Raw genomic sequence first — 26637 nt, forward strand, 5'->3', positions numbered from 1 at the left:
AATGGAAAGATAAGACACAAGACGGATATATACATTCAACATACGGTACATAAGTACTGTATTTGTTTATTATAACAATAAATCAACAAGATGGCATTAACTTTATTAACATTCTCTTAAAGTGATCCATGGATAGAAAGACTTGTATTTCTTAAAAGATAAATGTTAGTACAAGTTATAGAATGTTTATGTTAAACCCCTCCTAATGTTTTCGTTTTATTAAAATTTGTAAAATTTTCAATCAAAAAATAAACTAGTAGCTCACTATTGTTGATGTCAATAATTACACCATGCTCAGTTATTGTGCTTAAAGTGCATGTGACACGAAAAAGCATGTTTATTTCATAATACACGCGGTATTTTATGGTCCTGAATTATATGGACCGCTTGGATGTGTGTGGAAGTGATCGCTATATTTATTTAGTTTTTTGAATCCCGCGCCATGAAAATGAGTAACTTCCGGCTTCGGTCTTGCATTGAGGAGGAGGGCGCTGTGAAGTGTACGGTAGAAGGCGTCCTCTTCACTATACAGCATACTGTTGTGTATGAGGACGGGGGATTCAGCTGATTTTGCAGATTAATACGTATATATTTCGCATCACGCCAGCCAAACGGCTGCAGAAAAATCATTCTGTATGACGGAGAGGCGTATGCGCCTTTTTGGAGTTTCAAAAGGTTCCCATTCACCGTGGATATTGGCCAAAACAAGCCCGACTACAGTGGGACCATTGGACTTACGAGGAAGTGAGTAAACATCTTGTTTAGTATTATGTCAAATATTAATACAGCTATTACAAAGTAAACACTATAAACTTTCTTTTAAAAAAGGACTACTTACGTTTGATCATTGATAGGCATGTAAAAAGCTCTTCTCATGCACATTAGCAGCACGTTAGCTGCACAACAACTGCAGCCACCCTCCTCCGGGGAACGAACTGTATATTGCTCTCCGCCGGGCGGTTTGCCGATCCGCGAAAACAATCGACAACCCAGTCGTCATGTCAAATAATCCAGGCTAGTTATGTGTGATTTTCCGCTTCGAAGACTTTGAAACATCACTCGGTTCGGGTTAGCATGTCAGCTAGCTGTCACGCCTTTTGGTTTGTTTACATTCTCCGAAGCCGGGGAGGGGAAATGACATATGTCCGATTTAGGTGTCATAAAATATCGTTCGGGAGGTGCGACAGTAAAGGTGAAGTCGACAGTTTTGACCATTATGGAGTAATTTTGCCATGTCGTCCTGAATAAATGCATTTTTATTATTTCATATTCCATTTAGCACAAGACTGTTATTTGTCATGACCATGCCATTTATTTAGCAATTGGGGAAAATACTTTGATAAAAAGAATATCCTGTAAAAATATTGAAGTAAAGAGACAGAAACAACGAATCGTCTCAAAATATGATTCTAATTCACAAAATAATGCCATTTAAAACTTTTTTTCTCCTGTCGTATGCTCTTTAAACCCATTAAATCATTTGGACCCAAGCGCCAGCAGAGGGCGCCAAACACCAGAAAACAAGTAACAAGCGGACATTACACTGCCATCATTTTAATCTGTTTGAGCGGGGCATGTGCGTTAATTGCATCAAATATTTTAACGTGATTAATTTTAAAAAATTAATTAACGCCCGTTAACGCGATAAATTTGACAGCCCTACTAAGAACTAAAGCCCAGAACATCCACTGTGAGGTCGGGTAAGGGAGAGATCCACATGCACAACATTATACTGTACCTTAGTTGGTCAACAGTGCACCAAGATATAATTATCATCCATCTATAGTCTTACATTAACATCAATTATACATTTCTTGGCGTAAACAGAAGGAAAGCTTGGGCTTTTTGCACCCAAAACAAGAACTTATTGGACTAAATGGGGTCCAAACCTAAATTAGTACAGTCGGGTTACAAGAACTTCAACAACATATGCCCAAAATGCATACATTCATAAGTGGAATTAAATAAATTATGTTAATTTCCACGTCATCGAAATGGTCAATTTCATGCCAACCCCATCGTTCCACAACAGGATAAAAAAAATGTAAATACCTTCCAACAAGGCCATCACTCAAGACACTCCATGCTGATAGCATACATGGAATTACCTGCCAAAGTTAGCTGGCAAGTACTCCAGGAAGGCATCATTTAAGAAGAGCTGAGTCAGATTCAAAAGCTGCGTAAAACCATCTGGAAGCCTAGAAGGTAAGAAAAAACAAGTGAGCACTTTAGGAGATACATTATATGCACAGTAGAAAGAAAAAAAAGACAGTGTAGTTAAATATATTTGTTGCAAAATGTCTTATCGTGCCATACTTGGTGATGGGATTGACACTGGCCTCAACCACTGACAGGCCTTTACAGCATTTAATATTATCTGGAAACTCCTGTATACCTGTAGAAAAAAGGGAGAACATGTGATTCAGTTATTGGTTTTGCATGATTCAGATTGTTCATACTTTTTTCGTATAAGAAAGCAAGATAAGGACTCAACTCTAAAATGTGATTTTTTTTTTTTTGTAAATTGTTCAATTACTGAGACTACGAGGTTTAACGGCACTCTGTTTAATTACTGTGGATCTTTGAGAAAATCTAAATGATGATTGCATTTCCTTAGTCCTTGTTCTCCAATTCCTCTGTCTTGTTAATGAGATTGTTATAGCAGTAAAGATGATCAAGATTTTAAACGATGAAGAAGTAATTGTCTATTTTGCTGTTGGGCTGCTCCTGTGTAGATAAGTTGAATAAAGCGGGACTATGTCAGTTCAATATGACATTTTTGTGTTGCAAGTCTAAAGTGTCTCAAAATATCCTAACCACACAAAACACGTGTAGTGTGTACAGTCCCTGACAAAAGTCTTGTCGCTTATCCATTTTGTAGAAACAATTGCTAATAACTAGGTGTTTTACGAAATTTCCGGGTTCGCAGCGAGTCAGTAACAGGCACACTTTTGCAAATAATACAATGTTTAATATGGAAAAAGGAAGAAAACAAGAACAATGACGCCAGCGCTAGATTGCTTCTAAAATCCCCGCGCTACTGTTAAAGCACACAAGAATAGTCAAAACTCTTACCGATTGATAATCGGGCAGAGAGCCTACGCTCAGTAGAGTTGCAGAGGAATACAGGCGTAGTTGACTCTTGGGTCTCCAGAAAGGCTAAAACAGTGTTCAGCGTCTTGCAGTTACAAAAACTCCTACCGAGAGGAAAATGTCCTCGGCTTATATCAACTCTACTGACCGTAGGCTCTCTGCCTGATTATCAATCGGTAAGAGTTTTGACTGTTCTTGTGTCCTTTAACAGTAGCGCGGGGATTTTAGAAGCAATCTAGCGCTGGCGTCATTGTTCTTGTTTTCTTCCTTTTTCTATATTAAACATTGTATTATTTGCAAAAGTGTGCCTGTTACTGACTCGCTGCGAACCCGGAAACGAAATTTCTTTAGCAAAAGTGTGACCCGGAAATTTCGTCAAAATTTCGTAAAACACTAGGGCTGTCAAAATTATCGCGTTAATGGGCGTTAATTAATTTTTTAAATTAATCACGTTAAAATATTTGACGCAATTAACGCATGCACTAAATCAGGGGTCCCCATCTGCCGGGCCGTGGACCGGTACCGGTCCATGACGCATTTGCTACCGGGCCACATAAAAATAATAATTTAATAACGACCGCATTCTGGTTGAATTAACCCTGTGCCCCTGCTTAACACACCCATATCCCTGTCTACTCTAGATATAATACTACGGTATTGATTAGAATGTCGTCATAGAAATCCATTGATTGGACTGCTTATAGTGCATCATGTTTGTGTATATAATATATCTATGTGCGCTTGTCCTTGATAATAACGTATTGCTAGGCCGCGCAGCACATTTGTTCTCGGAAATAATTAGCCCCCACATTAGCGAAGATGACTGGAAAACAGACGTCTTTGGAGATATTTTTACAGCGAAAAGGGCACCTGACCAGCTACAACCTCGAAGACCCACGAACTGTGAAGGAGCGGATTTGTGACCCGTTTGTGAATAAACCGAGTGATTCAAGCATGTCTGTGCAAAAAGAAGATCAACTTGTAGAGACCGCAAATGACGGCGACCTTATTAAACGTACATTTGAGACAACAACTCTACCGAGGTTCTGGATTAAAGTCATTCTGGGATATCCTGACATAGCTACAAGAGCATTGAAAACCTTGCTACAATTTCCAACATCGTATCTTTGTGAAGCGGGCTTCTGTTAAACGACAAGGCGAAGTCGTTAATGGTGAGAGCGGTGTGCAGTTGTTGTGTGCAGCTTACATGGCAGGATGTATCTGAGGAGACCTTTTCTACAAGTCCTTCCATGATCAAACGTAAGTTAATATTCCTTTCTTTCAAGAAAGTTTGTAGTGTTTACTTTGGAATCGCTGCATTTGCGCATTTTGCGGCTATGTTTGACGTTGCGCGCATGCGCAGAACCGCATCGTTGCAATTTTTGATGGGTTGGAAAATTTGTCAGAACATCGGTCCGTCAAAAAAAGACCCAAATAACACCGGTCCGTGGTGCAAAAAAGGTTGGGGACCCCTGCACTAAATGACCCGCTCGCACATTGCCTCAAACAGATTACAATGAGGCCGTTTATGGACATTAAGAGTGAAGAGAATGCCACCGGCTGCTTGGGGGCAGCGCCGTTCCATACTCATGTTATTTCTTCTAAACATGGGAGAATTAGTAGATGTGAGACGTTTATGCTGTATTCACAATGCAATGCAAATTGCTATTAGTGCTCCTCACATATTTCGGTAAGTTTTCTTTCTTTTAGTGGCAATTATGTGTCTCTTGTTGTATTTTGGGTAAGATATGTACAGATATATGTTATACAGTAAAGGCGAGTGGACACAGGCGTTCTTTGGACCGTGTTGTTTATTGGCATAAGCTTCTCCTTCACAACAAACATAAATATCGTTTAGTGAAAGCACAACAAAAATAATATTCCTATCTCTCCCCCCAAAAAAAATATGTTCACAAAAAGAAAAGCACTTCAGTCCATAGTAATGAGGCCCTATTCTGACACACAGTTAAACAACAATGCAAAATGAACTGGCATTCCATATCAAAATAGCTATGCAAAATACACGTAAAACTTAGACTTTGGTCACTCTATTTTTATTATTGTTATTTTTATTCATATTATTACAGTGCTGCTCGAAAGTTTGTGAACCCCACAGCGATGGTCAGATTTTTTGTAAAAAAAACTAAAATAACCTTATTAAATGTTAAGTTATACCCAAATCCACAATACTGACATTCCAAATAATGGACTGAAACAAAAGAAATAGTTATATTGTCATTCTTTATTTAACAAAAGTGGTTGATTTAAGAAAAACTCAGATATCATGTGTGCAAAAGTATGTGAACCCCTTCAGTTAATAGGATATTGCGCCTCCTTTTGCAGAGATTACCTCAACCAAACGGTTTCTGTAGTGACTAATCAGCCTCTCACATCTACTTTGGGGGATTTTTGCCCATTCTTCCTTGCAGAACGCAGTCAGTTGAGAGAGGTTTGATGGGCGTCTGGCATGAACTGCTCGCTTCAGGTCCCGCCACAGCATTTCAATGGGATTTAGGTCAGGACTTTGACTGGGCCAGTCCAGAACACGAATCTTCTTATTTTTCAGCCATTCCTTGGTTGTATTGCTGGAATGCTTTGGATCATTATCATGTTGCATGATCCACCTTCTGCCAAGCTTTAACTTCAAAACAGATGGCGTCAGGTTATGTTCTAGGATTTGACAATATTCCTCAGAATTCATGATTCCCTGGACTATGTGGAGTTGTCCAGGTCCTGAGGATGAAAAGCAAGCCCAGATCTTGACATTCCCACCTCCATGATTCACTGTTGGGAGAAGGTTCTTTTGGTGGTATGCAGTGTTGACTTTTCGCCAGACATGGCGGTTTTGGTTGTGACCAAACAGTTCAATTTTGCACCTACATCAGTTGATGAAAACTCTTTTTAATTTAGTCTCGACAACACAACTGTTAAAAAAACAAAAAAAAACTACTGAATTGATTGATTAGGAAATCAGGTTGAAATAATAGAAAATTCCAAAATGTTGAGGGGGTTCACAAACTTTTGAGCAGCACTGTATATTAACTCTACTTTTGGTTGAAAATTTTACAAATTTTATTAAACAAAAACATGAAGAGGGGTTTTATTATAAAATTACTATAACTTGTAACTATAACAATTATCTTTTAAGAACTACAAGTCTTTCTATCCGTTGATCACTTTAACAGAAAGAATGTTAATAATGGCATTTGTGGATTTATTGTTACAATAAACAAATACAGTACTTATGCACAGTATGTTATATGTATATATCCGTCGTGTGTCTTAGCTTTCCATTCCAACAATAATTTACAGAAAAATATGGCATATTTTAGAGATGGTTTGAATTGAGATTAATTGCGATTAATTACGAATAAATAATTTTTAAGCTGTAATTAGCTCATTTAAAAATTTTTATCGTTTGACAGCCCTACTAATAACCTGACGTTTAATTATTCAATTGGTTTCAGAAATGGCTCATATGAAAGCTAAGACCCTCTCAAATTATGTTGAATGTACAAAAATATATTTGTTTCACTGCAAAAAGATTTATCATTTGAGGAAGAGTAGTCCAGTAGTCTCCACAGTCACTGCAAAAATTGCAGGAGACCTACTGGAGCCCGCATGAATCCGAGATTCACTCAGAAAACAGTGAAGTTTGGTGGTGGCAAAATCATGGTCTGGAGTTACATCCAGTATGGAGGTGTGCGATCTGCAGGGTGGAAGGCAATATAAATAGTCTGAAATATCAACAAATCTTAGCTGCTTCTTACATTCCCAACCATAAAAAGGGACAAATTCTGCAGCAGGATGGTGCTCCATCGCATACTTCAATCTCTACCTCAAAGTTCCTCAAGGCAAAGAAGATCAAGATCCTCCAGGACTGGCCAGGCCAGTCACCAGACATGAACATCATTGAGCGTGTCTGGGATAGGATGAAAGAGGAAGCGTGGAAGACGAAACCCAACAATGGTGATGAACTCTGGAAGGCATGCAAGACTGCTTTCTTTGATGTTCCTGATGACTTTATCAATAAAATGTATGAATCCTTCCCGAACCGGATGGATGCAGTCCTTTAAGCCCATGGAAGGCATACAAAATATTAAATTTGGATCTCACAGCACCACTACTTAATTCGCTTATGTTATGCAACATATTTTTGTATTTGAAGTACATGTTTTGTTCAATTTTCACACCACTTTCTGTAGGCGAATATACTTTTGTCTTGTCAAACTTTGACCTTTATGTCTTCATTAAATGATAAATCTTTTTTCAGTGAAACAAATATATTTTTGTACATTCAACATCATTTGGGAGGGTATTAGCTTTCATATGAGCCATTTCTGAAACCAATTGAATAATTAAAAGTCAGGTTATTAGCAATTATTTCTACAAAATGGATAAGCGACAAGACTTTTGTCAGGGACTGTAAATAATATAATGATTCACACATCCTTTTCAATGTATATGTATACAAAGCTCCAGACAAACATTTTTTACTTGGAGCACAGTGGCCCCTGACTTAAAATTGTAGGGGCACAAGCAGAAGATTCAGGGGCGCACACTGTTAAAATACATGCAAAGTTTTCCTCTAATTTTTACTGTTTAACCAATTAATACTTTCATAATAAATGCATAAAACTACAAACATATTAATTTATATTTCATTTTCTATCAATTTTGTCATTGACCAGTATACTGTTTAGAAATTAGGTTAAGATGGGAATTTTGTTCTTATTCTGTTGCTGTCACCTGTCACACTTTGTAAACATGGAGGAGCTATAATTTTAGCAGATTGCGACCAGCACATACTTTATGATACGTCTTGGCATGATTTCCATGACAAACTGCAAATAAAAAGGCAGTAGTATGGGAAGTTTTCGGCCCTCAGAAAAGACAAGGATATTTTAAAATGCCCTCCAAATTCATAGCTAATCAGAGACGAGCGAAGAGGCACGGGCACAGTCGGTGCGTGTCGCATGGCCCTGCAGTCGAATCACGCCCCGTGTGTTAGTTTTCAGCTCAACGGTGAAGCCTTTCGCATTTCGCCATTTCTAATCGCCACCCGTGTGTCGAGCCCCTGAGTAGGACTTATTACCCTCCTCAGCCTCATTGGAAACAGTGCTGGCGGGTTTTTTTTTTGAAAGAAAGTAGGCACTTAGGCTAGGTTCATACTGCAGTTCTTAATGCAGTATTACGATTTTTTTGTCATATGTGTTTTTTGGCGTTCCTGTTCAGACTGAGCAAACTGACCCCATGCGCAGATGCATCAAAACAAATAACTACGCACTGTGCGTGCATGACACACTCACAGAAGCCTTATGTATGCGCATCAGTTTGCCCAGACTCGGCCATGTAAGCAATACTGAAATATTGCACATTTGGTGCAAAGAAAGAAACTGAGCATTATCAGGCTCATCCTTTTCTTCATTGCATTTTTTTGTGGTCAAGCCACCCTCCTGCATAGTAAAAGCAGAGTTCAAGCGAGGCGCTAACGCTAATGAACAGCTACATTAATTCCGATTTGGGAGACTTGACAGTTGAGACTACCGCCGCATTCTGGAAAAATCTAGCCCAGTTCGGATTTAAACCACATACGAAAGTGACCCAGATCGGATTTGAAATGGTCCACTTTTATATGACAGTTCACGTTCAGACCGTCAAGTTAATGCCTCACTCGAGTTGAAAAAACAGGAAAAAATCGGATTCGTGCATTAAGACCTGCGGTCTGAACTTAGCCTTAAATTGTCCTTTTTCGCAATAGTTCGCAATTTTCCCACTACCCCTATTGCCGTATTGCCCCGAATATAAGACGGCCCTGATTATAAGACGACCCCCTCTTTTTCAAGACTCAAGTTTGAAAAAAGACTTTTTGAACACAAATTAATTTTTATACAGAAAATAATTACAGTACCTCTGAAACAAATGATTATCACAAGATGTTTGAGAGAAAAAGCATGTTATTTTGCCTCATTCAAATCTTAATATCTGAACATTTAAATATGTAAACTAAAGTGCAATCCCATTCGTAAATGAATGGCTTCTGGTTTTTGAAATGTAAATAAACTAGGGCTGTCAAAATTATCGCGTTAACGCGCGGTAATTAATTTTTTTAATTCATCACGTTAAAATATTTGACGCAATTAACGCACATGTCCCGCTCAGACAGTATTCTGCCTTTTGGTAAGTTTTACAGCAAGGTTTTTAATGCTGTCTAACAGCGAACTCTTGTGGTCGCTTTGCGACATGGCTGACGCCTCCATTGTAATGTTGTGCTTATATCAGTGCTTCTCAATTATTTTCTGTCACGCCCCCCCAAGGAAGAAGAAAAATGTTTCGCGCCCCCCCAAACTCTCTGCCGCCAGTGTAAATAGTATCATTTGTCTATAAAATTACTATTATAAATACGCATCTGCCTAACATTGTGTCCTTTTTTTCTAATAAAGAAAAAAAGTAACATAGATCAACTTATAATAAAGTATAACTTTATTAACATTGTTTTGTTTGTAACAGAGAAGACTTGACGTGCATCAATTTGCCTGAATTAAAAAAAAAATCACATCCAACTAAAAAATACACTCAAGGTACATTTTTGACCATTTGATACAGAAAAATAAAATGTAATAAAATCAGTAAATAATAACAAATTAAAATTGATTAGAAACATTCACTCATGAGGACAATGTGCCAAAAAATTTGACCGAAAAAAACAAATCTGAATAAAAGAGAAAAAAAAAAAAGTGTCCTTGGACAGGAGAGTTTTTATTTTTGCTACTCACAGTATTTACCTCCTTTGCAATGGTGTGGAGTTATTTTGCAATTAGCATGCTAACAATGCTCACCGGTTTACTGATATAACACTGACAAAGCAGGACGATTGTTGGCAATATTCGGCACGTTTTCACTGAAAAAATCAAGCAGCTTAACAATGAGATTGGGGTCTAATGTCTTTAAGTGGCGTCTTAATTGATTTGGCTTCTGGCTGTCTGCTATAATTATTTTTAGACACAGTAAACAGTGGTCTTTCATCATCACCCACTGTATTAAAAGTCAAAGCTAAAAGGCAAACAACACGAAAAAAGCGCATTCACGGCGGCCGAGGTAGAACCGTAGGTGAGGGCGGTCGTCGTGACGATCCCAAGCCGAAAATGGCACTTCTCGGGCGGCGACGTGAGAACCGGACAAGGCAGTGGGTCGCTGCGTGAGTGAGTCCGGTGGGAAAACGGCTTTCGAAAACGGCGGTGGCACACTGCTCTTCATATCTGTTGTCTGTGTGTGCTGAGTGCTCTTCCTTAGTTCAAAAATACTGCGCGCACTCTGAAAATGAGAGCGCCACTGCCACCTGCTGAGTGGATGTGCAAGTACACTTTATTCCAGTACGGCAAAAAAAAAAAAAAAAAAAAAAACATGTTCCCCGAGGTCACATGCGCCCCCCCTGGCATCGCTCTGCGCCCCCCCAGGGGGGCGCGCCCCACTATTTGAGAAGTACTGGCTTATATGATCCTTGGACAAGATTTGCCCGTAAGTATGGTTGTTGTAAAGAATGTACATATTATGTTAGTAAACGAAATGTTATATTTTTTGTATGAGACACTTTTTGTTTATGTTTAGTGAACCTGTATAGCGTGCTAAGCTAACGTTGTTGCTAATGGAATGCTTGTGTACTTTTTTTTGTAGTTTCACTACGGTCTAAAGAGGACAATGGTTTGAGGCCATTTTATTAATAAATCAGATGAAAAAAGAAGAAGTCTGATTATTAAGGCGTCGTTCACTAGCTGTCTAGCTTTGGAAAAAGTAGACGCTTCGGAGTGAGGACAGCAGACAGATTTAAATGACAGTAGAGTGAAATGCCCACTACAGTCCTTATGTACCGTATGTTGAATGTATATATCCATCTTGTGTCTTATCTTTCCATTCCAACAAATTATTTTATAGAATATATATATAATTTACAGAAAAATATGGCATATTTTATAGATGGTTTGAATTGCGATTAATTGCGATTAATTACGATTAATTAATTTTTAAGCTGTAATTAACTCGATTAAAAATTTTAATCGTTTGACAGCCCTAAAATAAACCAAATCTATTGTGATAAAACAACAAAATTGCCATAACGGCATTAACCATCAAAGTGAGGTCTAACTGTAACGGTAGTCTTGAAACAAATCTCAATAAGGAAAAACATTGCAATAAAATAATCCAAACTGGTTAAATTTGAGAGTAGCTGAGATGTCATGACAGAACATTACTCCTCAATTTCAGTATTCGCTTAATTGATATCTGTCGCCATCTAGCGTCGTGAATGGGTATAATGTCTAGACCCCGAATATAAGACAACTCCCACTTTTTCAGTCTTATTTCAATGTGAAAAACACCGTCTTATATTCGGGCCAATATGGTATAACCTGTTCAACACATCGTTCACATACACCTTCTTTTTCTTCAGTTGTATTTCACTTGGAAAACCACCTTATTTACATTACCACCAACTATAAAATACCTGCACTGGCTCTAATCTTAGTTGCAAAATGTAACCATTTGGTTGCAGTCTGGAGTCCTGGAATACACTATGGCGTAGGATATTGAATGATTGTAAATTCTGTCTCATTTTTAATTTGATGCATGCAATATGTTCCAGAAAAAGCTGGGACAGTGGCTGTAAACACTGGGGAGGTTGTGGAAGAAACAAAACAAAACGCTTGGTTTAAAGTTTAAACATTCCACAGGGAGTAGGTTAATTGGAAACAGGCGAGTGTCGTAATTAGGCAGAAAAGTAAGATCCTCAATTTTCTGTTGTGTCAAATTCACAAGATATTATTCTTTTACATGCATTTAATTACAACGCAGTATGCCTTCAATGTGATTATTAGCTTGTTTAAAGCCAAACTGACAACAAATTGCCACTTGGGTTTAAATGAATCATCATGATTTTTGGTGGTTTTAAAGTTAAAAGGAAAACAATAAAATAAAATAAAAATACAATGGTTTACCATTTTTACTGATGTCAAGCTCTTTGAGGTTAACCAGGCTGGCAATTGTGGTTGGAAGGTTAGAGAGGTCGTTATCAGGCATGCTCAACTTTTTCAAGGCTTGGCAGCTGAAGAGTTGCTATAGAAACAGGGAGAATGACAAGAATTAATATGACATTTTGTAAAAGTTTTTACTGCAAAAATACTAAGAGCTGTTTTCATTGAACGATGAATAGACAAATGCTAATATAAACACATCACACATCATTCATTCATTCATCCACATTGACGAGTAAATGTACAATGGGGAGGTCGGAATTAACCCTTTAAGTACCCCTAAATACCCCCCTAAATCTCGAAATAAGTATCCAAAAACACGTCATTGTCTTGTCCTGTTGGAGCTAAGTCCTAGATAGACAGCTAGCTGAGGTCCAAAATGACGATTTCAGACGTCCGTATGATTTGCTGACTTTGTTTCGCTGCTCATGACATCAACACTTGCAGAATGAAACTAAAATAAAAATCAAAGCAATGCAATTCAAATTTGCGTTAATAACTAGCTGCCGACACAGCAATAACAATACACACAAACGTTTATCATGTATCAGCTAGCGTCCACACATCATCAAAAACAATCACATAAACTCGCTCTAAGTATTTGACAACTTTGAAAACGCACAATAAACAGTACAAAAGGTGTTATATACATATGTTGCCTATGTGGGTGCTTAACAAGCAACAAAAGTGTGCGCAGGCTTGCAGCTGTAATCTGTCCCTTCTCTCTCTTATACTCGGCTTCCACGTGTGTATGTGTGCACTCTTCTTCGATGCGCAAATACGTTTTCTTCATGTGTACAGTACATGCGTTCTTACTCGAGTTCCATTAGTACTACCTGCTCTTTGCTTCCTGCGCCAAGATAAAAGCATGCATCACAATCCAAAAGCGAACATTATTAAAATTTTTTTTTTTTTTAAACAGACTCGCCGTAAAGTCAAAATCACATAGGTCGGGTACGTATTAGCCCAGGGACGACCTGTGTACTGTATTAATGATGTTGCAATTACTTAAATATATTTACAATATAAATGCACTGAATTAGTTTTTGATATATAAGCTTATTTTAAATTCAAAAATATTAACTCTTATTTACAAAATACTCTGTATGAACAAACAAATTAAATATGCATATAAACTTGACTTCAGGACTTCTTAAACACGTCGTTAAGGTTATAGTGTCGGTGTTATTCCCTTCGATGGTAAGTGAAAATATTAGTGAAAATTGTTTTCTTGCCTCCACTGTGATCCTGTACATTAATCATTTGTTTGTTGGAAATGAAAAAAAATATTTTTTAAAGTATTGTTGGATGGATCTTGTTTCTTCCACTTTATGACAGGGCAAAGCAGGGTTTCAGGAGGTAAAAGGAGTAATCACAGTGCAATGCACCAAATAATAAAAGCCTTGTTTTTGTTGACATTGATTATAGATAATTCATATCAATATTTTTGCATATTACCATCCCTTCTTTTTTCTGATTTAAAATTATATTAGCACAAACATTTATGAATAATAAGACACTATTATTAACATATATTGTGGGAAAAGTCACAGTATTGTTTGATGATGCAGGTAGGGTAGCGAGGTGCATGCAGGAGAAGTGAAACCACTTTTTCTTGCTGGCCGAGTCCTTCTTGCTTTTGTCAATTCCGTGTGTTTTGGGTAGGGTGGGGGGGGTTCTTTGAAAATGCAGTGGTACCTCACCATACGAACACCTCGACGTATGATCTTTTCAACATCCAATGTAAAATTTGACTTGTCACTTGTCTTGGCATATGACGTCATGCTCGAAATACGACGATTTACAACAGCGTCGCAATTTCATTGTTTTTCCTCAAGACGGCCGCACAGCGGATTTTCTTGTGAGAAAAATCAACATGGGTCCCAAGACGGTTAGTGCAGGTGGTGAAAAAAAGGAAAAACACGACGCTAACTATTGAAATTAAGATGGAAAAAAAGAGAAAAATACGAACATGGTGTGCACGTCAGTGAACTGGCTCGGAATATGTCTACGATTTTGATGGTCCTCCTCCGACCTCCATTCGCCAGTCTTTATAACTTAAGGTGACAGTTGTTATTAGTATAACATTGGCAAGGAAGTCGCCAGCTTCGTCAGGGTATTAATCATTTATTTCAGAACTTGTGCAACACAACATGGCTACTGTCCGCCGTAGCTGACGCCAACAACAACAGAACATGAAAAGAAGAAGTAAAAACTTCCCACTCTCCCGCACCTCTCGCTCTCGTCACTCTGTTCAGGAACATAAATGTTAAACATAACTGCCACATTAGAACCGGATTTGTTACATCATTATTATTATTATTATTATTATTATTATATTATCATTCCAATTTGTATTTATAATTTATTCATTTTGCTATTTCTAATTGCTATTTGTAATTGAACCTGCAGTATTTGTGAAGGATTTAACGTAGGTTTTTGGGCTGTGGAACGACTTATTGCAACCTTGAATGATAATGAATTCTGGGAAAATCCCACTCGACATACAGTACGACCATTTCGACTTACAAACCAGGTCCTGGAAGGAATTGAATTCGTATCACTTTATACGGTATATTACTGTGCACATCTATCCTTGGTGATCCAATGTTTACATTTTTATTCCTCTAAAACGCTATTATCTCTGAAGCAGAATGCAGACAACGTATATAAGACACAAATGCTCATTATTTTATAATACGATAAGATTAAGATGGTTGATATATACAGGGTGATTCAAAAAGAATGTGCCAAAACCATTGTGGTATATTTGAAAAAAAAAAAAGAATAACTAGCTGGATACAAGTATTGTATAAAACTTCAAGATTTTAATTTATGCTTTACAAGTCAAGCCGATATAACTTCTAATTTGTTAAAATTATTCACTTGTTAACTCTTAATTCTTATTAAATTATTAATTTAATTAATAATTCAGTCTATTTCAATGATTTTAAAATGCATAAATGTGTGATGATTTTGGCACATTCTTTTTGAATCACCCTTTTATATATGTGTGTGTACACACATATATATATATATATATATATATATATATATATATATGTACAGCATTCAGACTATAACCCGCATCCACAAAATTTTACAAGGAAACCGTAATTTTATATTTTAGTTTCACTGGACTATTATCCACAGGTATTATCCAGGTGTACTATGGGATAATTACACCAAAAGAAAAAAGACAAATTCATCCTTGAAAGAAATGTAGCAATTTATAGTCTGAAAATTATGGTGTGTGTTTTTTGTTTGTTTGTTTGTTTTGTTTGTTTTTTTCAATTGAGTAAGCAATATTCTTTCTGCTAGGGGACAAAAAGAAACAAACACCTAATCTGACCTCCTTCATCTTAATTCATAACATTTTAGAACATTAACAGTTTATCAAAGCAAAAACAAGATTGTTGACCTGGTTCCCTCTTTCTTCTGTGTAGTGTTTTGCATACTGCTTAACATGTCTAGTTGAGTAATGACATCTTAGAATGTAATTCTAGGGCATTGCAATGTTCTGCATATAAAAAGGTTCTGGGTTCCCCAGCACTTAACAAAACGTATACCATCTTCCACTTTTAAAATTGGCTGACCTTATCGTCAACCTTTGTCTTCACAACCGCCCTCTAGTTGGTGTCACCAAGTCTCTAACATTACTAATTTACTTTGGCTAACTTGTTGACAATAACTGCTGAACTCTCATGGGCCTGAACTATGGAAGCTTGTATACTAAAACAAAACAAAAATAAAAAATTATTATGCAAAAAAAAAAAAAGCCACACAGTCTGATACCAAGTACGGTGGTGCTGCAACAATACGGTCTCAACTGGCCCCATGGCAGCAAGTTTGAAAATGCACTGAAATTGATTTAATTTTGTTTGCACATCCACCTCCTCATTTAGTTAGGAAGGAAAAATTCCAACATCTTGACTCAAGTGTACCACAACAATGCAATTTTCTACATTTCAGAGAAGTTCAAAATTACTCTGTATTTTTATTTTGTCAATGCACCCCCTTGCAAAGTGCAGTGCCACAAAGCAGAACATTTGTGGCTCGATATGTTCAAATTAGGTATGCATAAGAATAAATAAATACAATAATCCGAATCCCAGTTCTTAACTAGGGAATGTTTTAATGTGAACAATAGGAAAAACACCATGATACAGATATATACTGTATTATAAAACATTTTTTTACTGTGGCGTAAACACAGTTAAAAACAAGTATGAGTGTGCAATCACAGGCTGAAGTCTGCCCTCTACTGGCTAACTCGTCACCTCCCGGTAACCCCGGTAATGCATCAGGCACGTCTACGGTGCGACAACGTTGCCACCGTGTCAACACAGTGAAACGCTGCCTTTAAAGTCAATCAGCCAATGCACACCAGTCGCAGTGCGGCCGCGCTTTAGACGCGTCCTAGAAGTGGTTCAACCCGTCGCACGTGAAACGAACGGCAGAGTTTATTATTTGACGCGAGACCATAGGCGGAGTTTGACTTTTGGGGCAGGGGGGCACAACATGTTGATGACCGCGAAACGCAGTGTCAGCAATAAATTTAACTTACAAGAATATTTATAATAATAAGTTGACAATGAGCGTTTTTTGTTTCCCATCATTCTTGAGAGGAATTCTAAATCACGCTGCTTAGGCAATAATTGTCGCCAAGATCGTCATCCATTGAATATATAGTATGCCCCCCGGTGTCGTGCCATCGTATTTACCCCAGTCAAAAATTATATCCCCTGGGCAGAGCCATATTTGGTACATTTGTGTCTTTATTATTCAATCAAAAAAAGTTGCTTCAATCAAAATATATATTTTCAACCCAAAAAACAGTCGCTTCAATCCAAAAAAAAAAAATGTGTTTGAATTCAAAAATAAATTTGAAACTCAAAAAACTCAACAACAAAAAAATGCATGTGAAAGCTATTTTTCTTTGATTTTTTTGTTTGTTTGTTTGTTTGTTTTTGTTGTTTTGTTTTTGATTGAAGTCAAGTATTTTTTTGGACTGAAGCAACTTTTTTTATTGAAGTAATGTTGATTTGTGCCACATTTTGGCTAGGACATTTTTGTCTTTATTATTCAATCTAAAAATTAGTTGCTTCAAAAAAATATTTTCGAAAATTCACTCAAAAAAGAAAAATTTCAATCATAAAAAAAGTTTTTGAATGCGAAAAAATATTTGAGATTGAAAAATTTGCATTTGAACACTTAATGTTTCCTTGAAAAAGTTGCCTTTGATTGAAGAAATCCTTTTTGTGTTTGGGCCATATTATGGGTAGGACATTTGTGTCTAAATCATTCAATCCCCCCATAAAGTCGCTTCAATCAAAGAAAAAAATCATTTGAAAAATAAAATTGCCCTCCCCTAATTTTTTTTTTTGAAAATTATATGCAGAGCAAATGACCGTCTAAGTTGCTAGTCACATGATCTTTTCGAAACATAATTTTGATCCATTATAAAAATATTTTTTTTTGTTCATTTCATTCATTTTTGTTGCAGTTTTATTGCTTTACAACTTACAAATATATATATATATACTGGACTGTCTCAGGAAATTAGAATACACAATATTCTAATTTTCTGAGACAGTCCTGTATATTGTTCTATGTAAAGGACGTCAGCCAAGGTCGGCCCCCCACATTTTAATCACGCCAAATCTGGTCCCCTTTGCAAAAAGTTTGGACACCCCTGCTTTAAATGGTGGATAAATGTACAGGACTGTCTCAGAAAATTAGAATATTGTGTATTCTAATTTTCTGAGACAGTCCAGTATATATATATATATATAGGAAAGACAATTACAATTACGATTACATGCAATGACACTTTTCAGTCACCTGGGGGGCCTGGCCCCCGGCCCCCCCTTAAAATCCGCTTATGCGCGAGACGCGACCTTCCTCCGTCGATACTACTAGGTATGATCGGGCAGACCGGAAGTCGCTCGTGTAAAAATACGGTGGATCCGGTCGATATTCAAAATAATTAAATTTATTAATTTAAATGATTCATTGAGGCATTTCATTTGTAAAATACACGTTAAAATCTTTGTCACTGGGATTGCTTTTCTCTTTAGCAGAGGACTCCTTTTTTTCTTTTTTTCAGAAAGAAAACTGACCAACTGTCTGAAAGTTGATGTATTAATATCTTTAAATACTCGCTACTCTCGCACGATCTTGCAATCCTCGCGATCGAGCCGCTCCACAGGTGCTCTGCTCGTAAAACGCATCCAATGGAAATTGGGGGCGAGCGTCAGTGGTGTGTTGATGCGCCGGCATTGCTGACACGCCGTAGACATGCCCAGTGTGTTACCGGGGTAACTCGTAACCTACAGGCAACAATAATTCCCCACTACCCTCTACTGGCAAATTCCTAACCTACAGACATCTGTCCTCCACTGCCTAATTCCGAATTATAATTCCACAATTAATTAATCGGCACTGCTATATAAAAACAAATCAAAAATCATGCTCCGAGGATCAGTAGATACTGGCCTGCACTACAAAGACAACCGGTTCAAGAATGATGGAAAATTAGGATTTCAAAGTTAGTATCCACAAGAAGACGAAAAACAACTTCAGCGGCAACTTGGCAGGCCTTCAGCCGGTAAAATCACCATGTAACAGGTGCATTTATAGAACACTGCGTAAGGGTGGGTTTTTTGCAATATGCATGGCAGTCGTCTTTGCTGCTTTTGCCTGCAAAGGAGTATTTTGACCACTCAACATTGCATGAGGTCCATTGTATCGGCACGGTAATGTTATTTTTGTCATGCAATGATTAACACTTGGTAGCATGGTTGAAGAATGGTTAGCAAATATGCCTCAGAGTTCTGAGATCAACGGTTCAATCCCAAGCTCTGGCCTTCCTGTGAGGAGTTTGCATGTCCTCCTCAAGCCTGCGTGGGTTTTCTCCAGGTACTCCGGTTTCCTCCCACATCCCAAAAATATGCATGGTGGGCAGATTGAACACTCCAAATTGTCTATAGGTATGAGTGTGTGCGTGCATGGCTGTTTGTCTTGTTGTGCCTTGCGATTGGCTGGCAACCAATTCAAGATGGTCGACCCGGCCTGCTGCCCAGAGTTTGTTGGGATAGGCTCCAGTACCCCAGCAACCCTCGTGAGGATAAGCGGCAAGGAAGATGAATAAGTGCATGAATGAATGAATGCATCCATGAATGAATGAGCAACAATGACACAGCTAGCTCGCACACATACTTACTAAGGTTACTAGGGGTGTAACGGTACACAAAAATCTTGGTTCGGTATGTAACTCGGTTTTGAGGTCACGGTTCGGTTCATTTTCGGTACAGTAAGAAAACAAAATGCAAAATATAAATGTGCTAGTTGTTTATTACACACTTTTGTGCTTTCAACAATGGGACATTAGCCTATACAAAGCTAGAATTCTGCTCAAAAAGTAGTGGGTATTTAAAGATAATCCAACAACAATTTGCCTTTCAGACCCCGCGTATTGATCAGCTTTCTTTCTGAAAGAAAGAAGAAAAAATAAGTCCTGTGCTAAAAAGAAAAGCAATCCCAATGACAAAAATTTTAACATGTATTTTACAACTGCAATGCCTTAATGAACCTTTTTTTTTTCTTATGAACGGTTTTCAAAAGCTTTATTGGTGGATTTTCTCAAGTTAAAGCGCCACACAGAAATGAATAAAATTAATTGTGTAAGCAGGATGTGTGTATTATTTTTATTATTTAATTACAGGTGTTTTAGCTCATGTCAATTATTTTATTTAAATGGGCTATTATTTATTTTATTATGTGTTTATATTTTACAAATGTGATGTAGTATTCATTTATATTGTATATTTTATGTTGTATAACTTTAGTTCATATGTGAATATTAGTTCCTACTTGTTTTGTTGTGGTAGGAGGATTTTGTATTGAACACGGAGCCATGTTGGTTAGTATTATAGCAGAGAAGACAGCAGTAAATCAACAAAGACAAGTCAACTGTGCCCTGATCTACCACTCAAGAGATCTGATGGACTCAAAAAGTAGGTTACGATTGCATGTTAGTTTGAAAATTGACCGGATCCACCGTATTTTTACACGAGTGACTTCCGGCCCGATCCTAGCTACTGGTAGTGGTATTGACGCAGGAGGGCCGCGTCTCGCGTTAAATAATCAACTCTGCCATTCTCGTGCGTCGCGTTGAGCCGCTTCTGGGACGCGTCTAACACGCGGCCGCACTGCAACTGGTGTGCATTGGCTGATTGACTTTAACGCCCGCGTTTCACTGCGTTCTCGCGGCAGCCATGTTGTCGCGCCGTTCACGTCTAACTGTCCTACCATGTTGGTCCTCATTATAGTAGAGAAGACGGAGTAAATATAATCTACATAAAGAAACTGTAACCCGATCGACTCACAGCCTCAAAAAGTAAGGGTTACATTACGTTAGAAACTCGTTCGGTATGCCTCCGTTCCGAACCGAGGACCCCGAACCGAAACGGTTCAATACAAATACATGTACCGTTACACCCTTAGGGCTTACATTATCAACCAATGAGGAATCAGAAAACTGAGTGATGATGCTTTTAGCCAATGATAACCAATTTTCAAGGCGACTTCAATTTTTGGTCGTTTGTTGTTAGTTCTTCCGATCATTGCGAATCAGACTTCAACAGTGTTTTCTTGTTCACTAATAGTAAACATGAACTAGCTTTAGACAATTGTGACACAGATTAGTTAGATTTACCCTACGGATGCTGTTGTAATGATAATCCTGCACAGTACAAGAGGAACTACAGATGATTAAATTATGCATCATTACGTTCAATTGCAATCATCAGTAATCTGACAAACCATAAATTTTTCATCTTGCAAATTGGTTTACCTTGGGTAATTCCTCAATCTGGTTGGCATCCAGGTAGAGCTCCTCCAGGGTTCTCTCGAAGCTAAATATTTCCTTGGGGACCTGCTGCAAGCTGCAGTGAGAGTAGTCCAACACTGAGATCACTTCCTCTTCCCCACGGAAACAGCGGCATGGAACCAGCCGGCCAATCAGCTTCCGTTTTGTGGTCATTTCCAGACACTGTACTATAAAGGCAAAAGGAAAAGAAAATAATTCATTACATGGCAGCATTTCAAACTGCATATACCGTTTTGGCTCATGCAGCATAAGGTGTGTACACCCTGGATTGGTTCCTGTTACAACTGTTAATCTATGGCACCAGATTAAGGATATCCTGGAATAAATGTTTATTAGCACTGGAAGTTCGGGGGTGGGGGGGGGGGGGGCTATAAACAATGACCAGAAAGGCGTCAAATGACCCTGATACCAAACTGAATACTTGGCTTTGGCAAACAATAGACCACTCAAACAAGCAATCAAGGTGGAGTCAATGCCTAGGTGTGAAGGGGGGGATTTCACTCTGAATAGCTGCAATTAGCATCTTGAATATTTGCTAATCCAGGGCTCCCTTGGCTTTGTCAAACACGGAAGAACACAGAGATGGCCCGTCGCCGTGTTCTACAATATGATTGGCCTGGCAGCACTGAATGCATATGTGTTGTATCAGGCATGCACCGGAAGGCAAGAGAGACAGGTGGACTTCTTGGTGGGTCTTGCAAAGGAATTGGCTCACTCTCATGTGGGCGCAAAGAAGGCGCAGAAGGAAAAATTGCTTCGGCAACAACCTTTAACACCTAGCCCTGGGAAAAGGGTGAAGTGTCATACAGTATGTCACCACATAAATTTTTTTTTGTTTTTTTGCCCTTTTTAGTACATCGTTTCTTTTTTTTGTTTTTTTTTGTCCTTTTCACAAACATTTCTTTATTGAATAAAAAGCTTTTTTGTGCAAAAAATGACTTGTGTTGTGCACCATCAGCCATCCATCATCAGCAATATGACAACTAGAGCTCCATAGATACAAGAAACAGTGCATCTAAATATTCAGAGAGATTGAGACAGCTGTTCTTTCTCAATGCTGTAATGTCAGACAGTCCTCCACAAACAGGCAGCCCTGCTCTGCAAACACTCAAGATGCTAATTGGAGCAATCCAACCCTCTGGTTTTGCGAGTGTGAATGGGAATGGCTAATGAGGACCCCAATGCTCACAAAAGATATGCTGATTAGAGTCAGATGACCCTTCTCTGGATACAAAAGTGATTGGTATCAAATGATCCACCCTTGGTAGTTCTAGTTAGAAAACAAATTATCTGGTTGAAATGCAAATGCATCATGATAAATTACAATTGGAAAAATAACCCTGTGGAACATCTACAGTCAAACACCACAAGACAACATGTACAATGTCTTTTATTGTATGCTCACACAACTGATGTCACTTGGAAAAAGAAAAAAATGTATGCCATGCTCTGCTAAATCCAATTTAATTAGTTTCAAGTTATATCAGTGAGGATTATGTGTGTTGGTTTTTCTGTTTTTCTTCAATGGAAGGATATCAACAATTCCACCCGTGAAGTGCAAAAAAACTGTAAACCATTTTGTAAAATGGTGAACCCTTGAGTATGTTCTGGGGCTGCTTGGCTCCAGCTGGAAAAGTGTCTTTTAAAACTGTAAAGGGTACAATGAAATCTCATCACAATCAAGGCATTCTGGAATCAAGCGTGTTGGCCATTGACAGCTTTGTCTTCGGTCTCAACAACATACTAAAGGCCTTTTCACAATAGCGTCAGCTCAGTGTGAAGAGCGGTCCACAGCAAGCGCAAAAAGGGAGGAGCCACGTAGCCTGACATAGACACTGTCACGAAGTGAAAAGTGGCAAGCATATTTATTCTAGTCCCAAGCACAAATGCGTTTATTTTTTATTGTTGCACAAGAAAATAGCGACTTTTACTATTTCAATGAGTAGGGGGCATCATAAAAGCTGTGCAAAGAGTTTTACAAGTTTTGTTGAGAAGGTGAATTGTTTTTGTTTTGTTGTGGTTCATGAACTACATTTTCACACAAATGCACATCGAGGTAGCATTTAGCTTTGCAAGGAGATGTATGAAAGTCATTTTAAGTGTCCCAGAGCTAGTGAAACTTTTAAAAAGCCCATTTGTCAAGGTTTCATCGGCCGTGGTTTGTTTGAATCCGTCTGCCGAAACAGCCTGATAGCACAGATATAAAAGTATGCCTGCCCCTCTGCTATTAGATGTGTTGTTCACGTCAGCGCAGGAGCACTCTGAAAATTTTTGGCAAGGCCAAATTCATTCAAATTTGCCATTCCGTCCAAAACACTCACTTTCGCCAAGAAGTGCCCCACACACAAAATGAATGGGTTGCCACCGAACCCTTCATACTAGGCTTCCCCTATTTTGAAACAGCCTTGATCCAATAGACACCTGGTGATAGCCAATATACGGTTCTGAAGATATCTGATTCAAACCCTATTTAACATCTATTGAAGGAGATATTTTGGAATATGTCATCTGGAAATCTTAATCCAATACAGAGCTGGACATAACCAACAAAATAACAATACGGTTCTGAATAGATCTGATTCAAATCCTATTTAACATTTATTGAAGGGGTTATTTTGTAATATGTCATCTGGAAATGACAACCTTGAAACCTGACAACAGTTGATTTGCTAAACAGGAGTTGGCCAGAAGAAATACAAATCAGAAGGTTGTGGAATAAAATACTAACTTCAGGGCATTATCATTTTTTGTGAAAGCCAGTTTCATTCATTTATTAAAATAATAATCATCATCATCATTTAACCGGACCACAAAAAAAGCAATTCAAAATCAACACCTGCATTCAGTTTGATCACGTTCAAATATTTTCCATAATTCAATTGAGCATTGTATTTAAACAAAAGTACACCAACAATTTTGTCAGTGTGTGTTAAGTTTTAGAACAAAATGAAATGAATGATCAAATTGTGCCTCAGAATGGATCATGAACTACTTTGGAGATTCCACTGTGTTGGGGAAAGGGGGTAAAAAAGAAAAAAAAGAAATGTTAACCAGGTAGTCCTAAAAACAGAGTTCTAAAAATGTCACCCCAACTAAGCACTTACTTTGCTGTTTTTCTATTGCAGAATTACACCTCCATCATATCTAATCTAATTTAACTGTCTGCAGAAGATCTTTTGTCTGCTTTTGTCTGATCTTTTTTCTACTCTCGTAATTTTTTTTTTAAACCATCACAAAGGACGCACAACTATGCCTTCCTCTTGCAACTCTGACCTTCTCCAAAACATATTCCATTGCATGCATAATGTAATCATAGCTATGCATTTCAAAATGTGATTTAGCAAGTATGGGACTTAATAACAATTATATTTACATGCCATGTGAATTTCAGAGGAACAATGAGAGTCCCATTCTAGTCATGCGTTTTGTTGTCAAAACACAATAAAGCACTATGATCATTGCAAACTCTTACCTTTTTTAACCCGACATTAAAAAATGAGCAGATGAGTATCAAAAACGACGTGAGTTCATCGTGTTTTCCCCAAAAATTAAATTCAATTAAATAAAAAATGAGTTGTTAGAAAGGAGCTGAATAGAACATGTGTGAATGATGTTTGGGTATTGCATTCAGAGAACTACAGCTGAATCATTTTATTTAACACATTTATGTCCAATTACAAATGACATATGAACATGAGCTGTGTGAACATGGCCATTTGTGCTACGTCTGACTAATTCAGATTTTTAAAAAGACTGCAGTTCCAGTGAAACGATTTATCTCAAAGAACAGGACCTTTAATAATCAATAAACACTTTTCCACAGTCATAGAGACAAAGCACATACTGTATAATTAGATAAACAAGAATTTACATTTTGTAGCTTTTTTTTTTTTTTTTTTTTTTTTTGTGATATCTACGTTAAAGTATTATATAAAAACAAATTTGGAAATTAATAATTCTTGTCTTCTAGCAGCAACATACACTTTTGCAAACAAACATGGTACTCACTGACATTAACTGGAGCGCAGTCATGTGGCTGCTGCCTTGCAAAGACATTTTGGTTTGTGTATGTGCATTTACTCTTATGGAACGTCATTAAAATGTGATGTTTGTCCACATGGCAACTCAAGTACTGTATTTCTTCCAAGTAGCAAAAAATAAAAATACAATATTAAAGTGTATATGAACCAATGTTTATTTCATATTACACGTAGTAATTTATGCTCCTGAATGAAATGGACCGCTTGGATGTGTGTGGAAGCGATCGATATGTTTATTTAACTTTTTCAATCCCGCGTCAAGAAAATGAGTGACTTCCGGCCAGAGTCTATGATGGAGGATGAAGGCGGATGTGACGTTAGGGCAGTGCTTCTCAATTATTTTCTGTTACGCCCCCCCCAAGGAAGACGTAAATGTTTCGCGCCCCCCCCCAACTCTCTGCCGCCACTGTAAATAGTATCATTCGTCTATATTACTATTATAAGTACGCCTCAGCCTAACATTGTGTCCTTTTTTTTTCTATTAAAGAAAAAAAAACATAGATCAACTTATAATAAAGTATAACTTTTTTAACATTGTGTTGCTTGTAACAGAAAAGACTTAACGCGCATCAATTTGCCTGAAGTTAAAAAAAAAAGTCATATCCAAACTGTAAAAATACACTCAAGGTACATTTTTGACCATTTGATACTGAAAAATAAAATGTAATAAAATCAGTAAATAATAACAAATTCAAATTGATTAGAAACATTTACTCTTCAGGACAACATGCCCAAAAATTTGACCGAAAAAAAACAAAACTGAATAGAAGGGGGGGGGGGGGGGGGGAGTCTTTGGACAGAAGGAAAGTTTTTATTTTCGCTGATTCACCACAGTGCTCACTGGTTTACTGATATAACACTGACAAAGCGGGACGATTGTGACAATTGGCAATATTCGGCACATTTTCGCTGAAAAACAATCAAGCGGCTTATCAATGAGATTGAGGTCTAATGTCTTTAAGTGGCGTCTTAACTGATTTGGCTTCTCCGCTATAATCATTTTTAGACTCAGTAAACAGTGGTCTTTCCTCATTTCCCACTATATTAAAAGTCAAAGGCAAACGGCCCGAAAAAAGCGCATTCTCGGCGGCCGAGGGAGAACCGTAGGTGAGGGCGGTGGTCGTGACGATCCCAAGCCGAAAACGGCACTTCTCGGCCGGACACGTGAGAACCGAAGAAGACAGTGGGTCGCTGCGTGAGTCCAGCTCTGCATGAGTCTCTTCCGTGTGCTCTTGCTTACTTCAAAAATACTGCACGCACTTTGAAAATGAGAGCGCCACTGCCACCCACGGAGTGGATGTGCAAGTACACTTTATTCTAGTACGGCAAAAAAAAAAAAAAAAAGCATGTTCCCCGAGGTCACTCGCGCCCCCCCTGGCATCGCTCTGCGCCCCCCTGGGGGGGCGCGCCCCACCATTTGAGAAGTACTGCGTTAGGGGATGAGATCACTATACAACCATACTATTGTATGCAGAAGGACTGCAGATTCAGCTGATTTTGTAAATGTATTAGTTTATTTTTCGCGTCACGCCAGCCCAATATGCTGCAGGCTTTTGTTGCTACACCAGGGAGAGTGATATGAGCC

At 38.0% G+C, this 26637-nt stretch overlaps 1 protein-coding gene across 12 annotated transcripts in view; it reads right to left on the minus strand.

The window, feature by feature from the left end:
- Nucleotides 1-26637, minus strand: part of lrrc7 (leucine rich repeat containing 7) — a 215818-nt gene that overhangs the window by 71110 nt on the left and 118071 nt on the right. For all 12 annotated transcript variants that reach the window (XM_057841526.1, XM_057841525.1, XM_057841524.1 and 9 more), the window contains 4 exons: nt 20977-21179; nt 12084-12201; nt 2317-2395; nt 2109-2198 (listed from right to left, as the gene is read on the minus strand). In XM_057841526.1, coding sequence (XP_057697509.1) covers nt 2109-2198; nt 2317-2395; nt 12084-12201; nt 20977-21165 — 476 coding nt within the window. In that variant the 5' untranslated portion in view covers nt 21166-21179. The remainder of the gene's footprint in view (nt 1-2108; nt 2199-2316; nt 2396-12083; nt 12202-20976; nt 21180-26637) is intronic.

Source organism: Corythoichthys intestinalis, chromosome 7, assembly GCF_030265065.1.
Source record: "Corythoichthys intestinalis isolate RoL2023-P3 chromosome 7, ASM3026506v1, whole genome shotgun sequence".
In the NCBI taxonomy this organism is placed as follows: Eukaryota; Metazoa; Chordata; class Actinopteri; order Syngnathiformes; family Syngnathidae; genus Corythoichthys; species Corythoichthys intestinalis.